Source organism: Durio zibethinus, chromosome 2, assembly GCF_047325235.1.
Source record: "Durio zibethinus cultivar Kanyao isolate XHJ-2024 chromosome 2, ASM4732523v1, whole genome shotgun sequence".
Lineage (NCBI taxonomy): Eukaryota > Viridiplantae > Streptophyta > Magnoliopsida > Malvales > Malvaceae > Durio > Durio zibethinus.
Window position 1 is genome coordinate 7,466,956 of NC_143163.1, and position 9,928 is coordinate 7,476,883.

At 35.7% G+C, this 9,928-nt stretch overlaps 2 protein-coding genes across 2 annotated transcripts; one reads left to right on the forward strand and one right to left on the reverse strand.

Annotated features, from left to right (window-relative positions):
* Window positions 1–592: 592 nt before the first annotated feature.
* Window positions 593–5,210, forward strand: LOC111309165 (protein FAR1-RELATED SEQUENCE 5-like). The gene is made up of 2 exons (XM_022908104.2): window positions 593–3,234; window positions 4,396–5,210. Exons 1-2 carry the CDS (start codon window positions 1,036–1,038, stop codon window positions 4,567–4,569), a joined length of 2,373 nt encoding a protein of 790 aa, XP_022763839.2. The 5' UTR covers window positions 593–1,035; the 3' UTR covers window positions 4,570–5,210.
* Window positions 5,211–5,682: 472 nt separating this feature from the next.
* LOC111309166 (protein FAR1-RELATED SEQUENCE 9-like) lies at window positions 5,683–9,928 on the reverse strand. Its single transcript, XM_022908105.2, has 3 exons — window positions 9,743–9,928; window positions 7,680–9,178; window positions 5,683–6,038 (listed from the first exon to the last, which is right to left on the reverse strand). The coding sequence occupies exons 2-3, from the start codon at window positions 9,159–9,161 to the stop codon at window positions 5,871–5,873; spliced, it is 1,650 nt and encodes a 549-aa protein (XP_022763840.2). The 5' UTR covers window positions 9,162–9,178; window positions 9,743–9,928; the 3' UTR covers window positions 5,683–5,870.

Genomic DNA, 9,928 nt, shown 5'->3' on the forward strand with positions numbered 1-9,928 from the left:
ATTAAGTTTTTTTTTTTAATTTTTTTATAACTTTTTTAAATTTTATTTTTTAAATAAAAATTCATAAGTATTTCATTTTTTTAAAAAAAGTAATTATGTTTCCTTTTTAAAGTTTAACAACTATGAAACAAAGATTAAAATTTTTCATCTTTTTATTTTTATCTTAATATTTGTATAAAAAATATTTATTTAAATATCATATGATCAAACTGAATGTTTAAAAATATAGTAAAGATTTTATGATATTATTTTTTATACTCTTAAATTTATTTATTTGATTTTTAAAGATAGTACATATTTATTTTATAAATTATTAATAAGATTATAATATACATGTTTATGTATATTTATAAATAAATTTATATTAAATCAAAAAATTTGAAATAATATATCATAATAATTGATACCAGTAATATCATATTTAAAAAAATAAAATATTTTCTGATACAATATTAATAACTTTGATTTAAGCAATTAAGAGTTTGATTAAAATTTTTTAAAATATAAGCAATAAAATAAAATTTTATTTTAAGGAGCACGATGCTATTTACTTAAATGATTAATTTTTTCGGCTGATATGATATTCTAATCCAACGGTGATAAGAGTGCAACGACTGGTAGACCCAAAAGTTAAGCCGTAGCAAAACACAACCACCCCCAACCCGTATTCCGTAGACCGTAATCCGAAATTCCAAAATTTCTGAATTTTCTCTGTCGACCCCTTCGTAATGTGCTGAATTTTTTTCATCTGAACTTCCGCTCTCTTTCACTTTGCTCTTCTCATTTTCCTTTACACCTTCTTTATTCAAAATTTCAATCTCCCCCTCTTCATAAAATTCCCCCGTTTAGATATCGATTCTAGGGTTTCTCTCATTTTCTCCATTCTTCTCTGGAAACCCTAGCTCCCGTCTCTTTGTTCATGTCTTCCACGGTGAAGCTTACATCTTTTTTTACCACTTCAATTCCATTTTCACATTAAAATTTTCAACTTTTTGCAAAAATAAATAAATAAATAAATAAATAAAGTTCAATTACATGGACGCGGAGGTTCTGGAATTCGACATAGGCTTAGGCGGAGGAGGTAGCAGCGGCCGCGATGGCGATGATGATGCCAACATAGGGTTAGACGTTGACGAGGACATGGCTGATAGCCCTGCTCCGTCAATTATTGCTTCTAATAGCAATGGCGGTGGAGGTGAAATTTACCTTCCAGAAGGGGACGTGCAGGATCTTGAGCCTTATGAAGGTATGGAATTTGAGTCTGAAGAAGCCGCCAAGGCCTTTTACAATTCTTATGCTCGCCGTGTCGGTTTTAGTACACGTGTAAGTTCTTCTCGTCGTTCCAGGCGTGATGGAGCAATTATTCAGAGACAGTTTGTTTGTGCTAAAGAAGGGTTTAGGAATTTGAATGAGAAAAGAACAAAAGATAGGGAGATCAAGCGTCCTCGTACTATTACTAGAGTAGGATGTAAGGCTTCTTTGTCTGTTAAAATGCAGGATTCTGGGAAATGGGTTGTGTCTGGATTTGTTAGAGGGCATAATCACGAGCTTGTTCCACCTGATCAGGTTCATTGGCTTCGGTCTCATAGGCAAATATCTGGGCCTGCTAAGACTTTGATTGATACATTGCAGGCTGCTGGAATGGGCCCTCGTAGGATTATGTCTGCTTTAATAAAAGAATATGGTGGAATTAGTAAGGTTGGATTTACAGAAGTGGATTGTAGGAATTATATGAGGAATAATCGGCAGAGGAGCCTAGAAGGAGATATTCAACTGCTTTTGGATTATTTGAGGCAAATGCAAGCTGAGAATCCCAATTTCTTTTATGCTGTGCAGGGTGATGAGGATCAAGCTTTGATGAGTAATGTGTTTTGGGCTGATCCAAAGTCTAGGATGAATTATACTTACTTTGGGGATACTGTTACCTTTGATACTACCTATAGGTCGAACAGGTATCGGCTACCTTTCGCACCTTTCACTGGAGTAAACCACCATGGACAACCAGTTTTGTTTGGATGTGCTTTCTTAATAAATGAATCTGAAGCATCCTTTGTTTGGCTGTTTAAGACTTGGCTTATGGCAATGTCTGGTCGCCCCCCGGTGTCAATCACCACCGATCATGATGCTGTTATTAGGTCAGCCATTATGCAGGTTTTCCCTGAGACTCGGCACCGTTTATGCAAATGGCATATCTTCAAGAAATGCCAAGAGAAGTTGTCCCATTTGTTCCTCAAGCATCCAACTTTTGAAGCGGATTTCCATAAGTGTGTTAACTTGCCTGAATCAATTGAGGAGTTTGAGTCTTGTTGGTTGTTACTTGTAGATCGATATGAACTCAGGGATCATGAATGGCTTCAGACGATATACAATGACCGCAGGCAGTGGGTCCCTGTATATCTGCGGGACACTTTTTTTGCTGAAATGTCTATAACCCAAAGAAGTGATAGCATGAATTCATACTTCGATGGTTTTGTGAATGCTTCAACCAATCTAAATCAGTTCTTTAAGCTCTATGAGAAAGCTCTGGAGAGTCGAAATGAGAAAGAAGTGAGAGCAGATTATGATACAATGAACATTTCCCCTGCTTTGAAGACCCCATCTCCAATGGAGAAACAGGCTTCAGAGCTTTATACTGGAAAACTGTTTATGAGATTTCAAGAGGAGCTATTTGGGACTCTGACATTCATGGCATCAAAATCAGATGATGATGATGATGCTGACATCATAACATATCAGGTGGAAAAGTTTGGAGAGGATCATAAAGCCCACTATGTTAAGTTCAATGTTTTAGAAATGAAAGCCACTTGTAGCTGCCAGATGTTTGAGTTTTCTGGTCTTCTTTGTAGACATGTATTGGCAGTTTTCAGAGTAACCAATGTCCTTACTCTCCCATCTCATTATATTTTGAAACGATGGACGAGAAATGCAAGGACTAGTGTTATATTAGAAGAACCTGCTAGTGATGTATATACTAATTATCTAGAATCTCATACGGTCCGGTATAATACCCTACGCCATGAGGCCTTCAAGTTTGTTGATCAAGGATCAAAGTCTTTAGACACTTACAATCTAGCAATTGGTGCTCTCCAAGAGGCTGCAAAAAGAGTTGCTTTTGCGACAAAGAATGAAGGCAGGACTATGATGGTTAATGGGAGGATCAGGGGGGACTCTGCACGTGATGCTAGTCAGGCAAATACTATTAATCACAAAATGCCTGGTCAACCTTTGTCTGAGGTCAGAACTACTATTCCATTATTCCTGTTTCTTGTTCTACATATGATGTACTGAATGAAAATTCAACGAACATCAGTCAGTCCTTTTAAGATTCTTGGTTAAACTTTGCTGTAAATGTTTTGTTTTCTTATTTTCTTCAGTACCTAACTTACTGTTCATATTTGAATTTGTTGTTATTGTAGTAAGCCTTACCAGTGAGATGGATTATTTCTGTTCAAACTTGCTATACTCCATGGATATGTCATTGAACATATTGTCAGCTCTAGAAATTCTATTTTAAAGTTTTGGATTGCATCTTCAACTTAAAAGGGACCACCCAAATTCTAGTTTCAATGGGAATAGGAAAGGTGTAGAGTTACCTCAGTGGGTTCAGGGCTTGAGACTAAAATACATATACTGCAGCGTCCATTTTTGTAGCAAGTGCCTCTAGGCTTAATGCTCTGCTACTTTGTTTGTGACAATTATGTCTTTGCTCTTCATTATATTGTTAACATGTTGTGTTTCTTTGAAGTGAAATGAATTATCTGCATTAATTTGTAAGCTAACTATGTTAATTACTATGTTTCTCTCCATTTTAACATACTTGGTGAAGACTAACAGATTATAACCTTGATATTATCAAGAGCTAGATTCTCTTCTTCGCTTGTGGATTAAATTAATAGTTATTCTTCTGAATTGTTTATTCATGATTCATCTTTCTCAAAAATTCGGTATTAAAGGAACACAGATCTAAATCTGTTGGGTGGTTTTTTAAGCTCCGTTATACCTGGTTTTGCCTTTCCTTATGCTTTTGCTTTAATGATTCTTAAGGGCTTTGTGCTTACAGTATATATTCAGCTTATTCATATTCTTGTTCAGCAACAATCTGGTTGCAAGTTTGGGTCTAAGCATGGCATCTTTCATTAGCCTAAGGTGTTCTACTCTATGTTAAGCAAAGGCATTACATGTTCATACTGAATGATGAATTGAGTATGCAGTTCTCTTCTATGTTTTCCTTAAACCATGTAGGTTTTGAGGTATATGATGTGGACTATCTTCAGGGACTCTGTTCAATAATTCTTGGGATATAAACAATCTGGTTTTGACATATATCTACAATAAATATGCACATGTAAGAAAAAGGGGGCAAAAAAATGACGATGGTGCTTCATTGTTTTTCAGGATGATATGGACAAGAAAATCCGGGAACTTACCAATGAGCTGGAGTATGCAAGTCGAAAGTGTGAAGTTTACCGTGCAAACTTGCTTTCTGTTTTAAAAGACATTGAAGACCATAAGCTACAGCTGTCAATTAAAGTGCAAAATATAAAGATCAGTATGAAGGATGGCCTCTGATGGTGCAATACATTTCTGCCATGTAATTTCGATTTATCTCATCTGATTCTGTATTTGAAGTCTTGGTCTTCAATACTACCCTAGTAATTGGGCCAGGCTTTTCTTCACCTTTGAATGCTGTAGAGCAATTAGGAATGGCTTCGGTCTTGTTGCCATGTATAGTATAATTGATGTCTTTTAGGTGCATACTTTGTAAATTTGAGTGATTAGTTTCCTTTAGTAAACTCTGGAGATTATTCAAGGAAAAAAATAAAAATAAAGAACCGATGGATGGAGATTGGTGATGGTGACCCCGTGTCAAGCATCTAGTCTGGAGTTCCTGATAACCAACTCCTTCATCATCATCATGATGGTATTCACTAACGGTGGGGGAAAACATGCAGCGTATATAACATGGATTTCTGTTAGCTTGATTTCGTTTGTTGCGGGTTGGAGGCAAAATATTCACCATAGGCGTTGCTATGAATAATATCTTCCTTACCACTATGTTTGAAGATTCAGCTGGAAATATTCTTTGACTGTGATCTAAATAGGATAGTGAAATAAAGGTTGAAGAGTTACTATTGCTGGTCATGTCATGAAGGATGGAGGAAGATACACTGTAGCTCTGTGGCTGTCAATTAAATAGGAAATTCATCGCAGATTAATTGGTGCATAACCATTTTACTGAAACTAGTTCAATTTTGAGCCATTCGTAACCTCTGATCTCTTAAAAAGATTGTCATTTTTTCAAGCTTCATGCAAGGATAAGATGCCTATAGCTTTTGTTTATGTATCACGAGTCAACCTATTATGTTGGGCCACCATCACAGTAGTCCGTTTTCCAAAGATTAGGAGTTGATTTACCACTTATTTAAATCACCAACGTCATTATAGTTTGATGCAGCTCTACCTGGGGGCAGTGTTGGGCAATGCCAATCGAGACGACTTGCGCCTGGTATGCATATGCAATATGCAGTTTTATGTTGGTCCATGGTTGCTTTATTAAGTCTCGGGTTCACTCTCAGAAAGCAAAAAAGTTTCAGGTCAACATATGATGAGTTGCCCAATGCCCATGTTCCCAATGAAAATTGTCCGTTTGTCTTCATGCTCTTCGCTGAAAGACAAGGTAGAAACTAGAAAACTGCTCTCACCATTCGAAGAAGCTTATATATATATATATATATATATATATATATATATATATATATATATTCATACAATCTATTAAGATGTTGTTATGGTAAATTAACCCAATCATGCTCAATTCTTGCCAATCATCCAAAAAGCTAAAATACCAACTATAAGTATGTACAATACATTCACTCTTTCAAACTAAGCCTTGCGTTTTGAACTTTAACAGTCAGCTTTAACTTCTGTTCTTCCATATCCCTCAAAACAGCCAGTAGATTTGCTCTATACACTTCACATCGCTGGTTTATGCTCTCTAATTCTGTAGTCAATTCCCGAATTCTCTTTTCCTTCTCATCCTGAGTGATAGGACAATGAAGATCTCAAGTCACAATCACAAAATGAGAAAATGATAATGATAAGTCATCAAGAGAGTTCCTTAATAAACTATTTTCCACGTATGCATCAGGGTCATAAAACAATCATATAATGATCGTATCTATCCTTGTATTGTGAGGACAATATTCTGATCCAGCAATGGGTATAAAAAATAATAATAACAAAAAAACTTTGAAGAAAAATGTATAGAGGCACCTCTTTTTTATTCATTAAATACGTGTCAACCTATCAAAGCATGAAACTTGAAAAGATCAAAAGAAAACACTAATGGACTCATTGGGAATTTCAGGAAGTAAGCATTTTATATTCCTCTTCCCAAAGAGAGTGCAAAAAGTTCTTATACATCTATGTATGCATGTATTTCAGATGAAGTTAAGCCTCGGTGAGTATCAACCTAGATTTCCCACTCTCTCTCTAAAAAATTCTAATTGGAAGTTGAAATTAAGGACCATTGGTATACCTATGCCTGAATAGCAGTATAACAACAACAACAATAACAAATTAAGCCTTATATCCCATAACTCTGCAGTTGGTTGTATGAAAGGCTAAAATAAAAAATTATGTTAGGTCGTAGTTTTAAATCTTTTTAAGCCACTTATATTTATCAAAAACAACATTTTCCTCTACTTCCTTAACTCTCGCATCATTTCTTATTACTTGCATCCACATTTTTTGTAATCTATCTCTAGAAGTTTTGATCTCTCCTAAATCTAGAAGCTCAGTTCTCCTAACTGGTTTGCCGGAATAGCAGTGCAAGGCATAATTCATGAAAAAGTTTAATTCTATTTATTTAAACACAGGACTGCTAAACCGGTCTGAGATCAAGAGTTTCTTATCAGCTCCTTACATAATTCACTGAATTTAATGGACAAATTCAACCCTTATGGAATGCGAAAGAATTTAGGCATTAGATGCTGAAGGGGCCAATAAGTGGAGAAGTTAATCTAAAGATTCTTTGTTCATTTTCTCCTTAAATAAAGAGCTTAAAAGAAAAAAAAAGAGAAGATAATGGTAAAATTAAATGTTATGAAACTAACTAGAAACATTAAGGCAGTTATGAGAAAAAAGTTACCATTGATGAGAGTAATCTTACAACGTTAAGTAAATTTTACTCCAACAAACTATAAATAAAAAGAAAACAGAAAATAATAAACAAGGAAATGAAGTTGGTGAGAGAACATTTTGAAATATCATTGCTATAATCAGATGAGTATTGTTGATATGACTTAATAAATATACCAACAAAATAACAGGACCAAATCAATACAAGGGAAGACTATTATATTGTCATTTTCCTGATACTCCGTGAATTCAATTACCTAATTTGTTGATTAAACAGAAAATAGAAAAAAAAATCAGAATCTCAATAGGAAAGATGAGTAAGCCTTTTTCTAAAATGGTTAAAACCATCATTTACTGACTTCAAGATTAGCTTTGGACAGCATAGATTCCTATTCTCAACTGGCCCTAGAAAGATGCGTGAAATAACTTCATCAAATAATGAAATGAATTTGCAATATAGTCCATTTGAGAAGCTTAATAACAAAGGGGCGTTAACATTTTAACAACCTAGATAATATCCTAAGGTAGGAGAAACTTACCGCAGATTGACATGCCACAGTCTGAGTATCTCCTGCAGCATGCAAGTCCTTATTACCTCCGTTGCCCAGTGCTCCATCTGCTGTAGCTGTAGGGCTTTTTCTTTTTGCAGCAGCAACCTTTTTCTCTGCCTCTTGTAAAGCATCCATTGCCACATTGTACACGTGGATAGATTTTGCCCCTTCTTCAATATACTTAATAGCTTCTTGGCGTAGATTGTTATACCGAACTGATAAGGACCCCCCAGAATTATTTGGCAATTCAGAAGCACGATCCTCCAACACAACCCCAGTTTTGGCATTTCTCGTCCATCGTTTTAGTACATATTGTGAAGGAAGTGTAAGAACATTTTTTGCTCTGAAAACTGCTAATATGTGCCTACATATTATCCCAGAATTTTCAAACATTTGGCAGCTGCAACTAGCTTTCGTCTCAAAAGAATTGAAGCTAACAGTGTGTGCTTTGTGGTCTTCCCCAAATTTGGCAACCCGATACGTAGTGACAGTTCCTGAGTCCTCAATTTTAGTTGCAGGATTAGCGAGGGTCTCAACCAACTCCTCTTGGAACTTCATGAATATTCTTCTTGTATAGAGGTTAGCTGCTTGTTTTTCCATGGGAGAGGGTGTCTTAAGAACTGGTTTAGTGTTAGTGGTGTCATAATCTGCCTTTAATTCTTTCTCATTCCAACTTGCTACAGCTTTCTCATACTGCTTGATCAACATCTGTATGGTGGTTGATGCATTCACGAACCCTTCAAAGAATGAGTTTAAACCTCCACTTCCCTCAGTTATAGATAACTCCCCAAAGAATGTATCTCGCATGTAAACAGGGACCCACTGTTGCCGAGCACTGTACATTGACTGAAGCCATTCATTACCCTTGACAAAGTACCTTTCCAGAAGCGATACCCAAGATGATTCAAACTCACTACTTGTCTCGGTCTCATTAATACATTTCTTAAATTCTGTTTCAAAAGTAGGATATGATTGGTATATGTGAGCCAGCTTCTCTTGGGTTTCTTTGAAAATGCTCCATTTATTGAAACGAAGATGTGTTTCTGGAAGAATCTTTGTAACAGCCATCTGTATCAGATGATCTGGGTCAGCTGATATAGAGATGGGACAGCGATCTGACATTGCACGAAGCCATGTTTGGAATAGCCATATAAACGAGGACTCAGACTCATTGAAAATTAGAGCACATCCAAACAAAACTGGCTGCCCATGATGGTTTAATCCTGTGAATGAGGCAAATGGCACCCTATAGCAATTTCTCCTATATGTTGTGTCAAATATGACAGTATCCCCAAAGTAAGTATAATTCAACCTTGATGTATCATCTACCCAAAGTATGTTTCCACAAGTGTGGTCATTATCACCTTGAATTGCGTAAAAGAATGAAGGATTCTCTGCTTGCGTTCGTCTCAGATGGTCCAATACATGATGACCCCCACCCCCTAGGGTCCTGTGTCTGGTGGAACTCATCTTTCTCTGAAATTCCACTGTAGCAAGCACAAAGAAGGAAAGGTGTTTAATTCCTCATTGAAGTACTTTGCTAATAGACTAAACATAAAAATGAATACACATTTCAACAGGCTTAAGCAGTAGCTCACCGTCCAAACCAACTGAAAGGTTCAGGTTTTCTATTCTTAGAGCTGAATGAAGAATTAGTAATGTGGAAATTTGGTTATTTTAAAATGTCATCAGAATTCTGTTTGTTATGACGACATGACATATGAATATCGTGGAAATTTGGTTATTTTAAAATGTCATCAGAATTCTGTTTGTTATGACGACATGACATATGAATATCGCATGGTGTTAATTATTGCAAAAGTTTTTAGAATGTAAGAAAATCAAGATTTAACATAAAATCTTAATCTGGGACCAAAAATCTATTCTAAGTATCTGCAACTTTATCAGTGTACGTGTTACTGTAATATATAATCATTAAATGAATTGGAAACAAATTATCAATTCATAGAAAGCAGAAGAACAAAAAATCAGAAAATCCCAAACGAAAAAAAAAAATGATGAATGATGACAAGGCAGGATGAGTAACTGACCCTAAGTCCCAGTTTAGGTAAAAACCGAAAATTTCTTCGCTGTTCTCCGGAAATCGAGGATTTGACTTGTTCTTGAGGAGGTTTAATCAAAGTTTCGAGATGGGTGAAGTTCGGTATTCTTCTTTATTCACAGTACGGGCAGATTCAGACGACAATTGGGATTTGCCCACACTTTTAACAACAGTT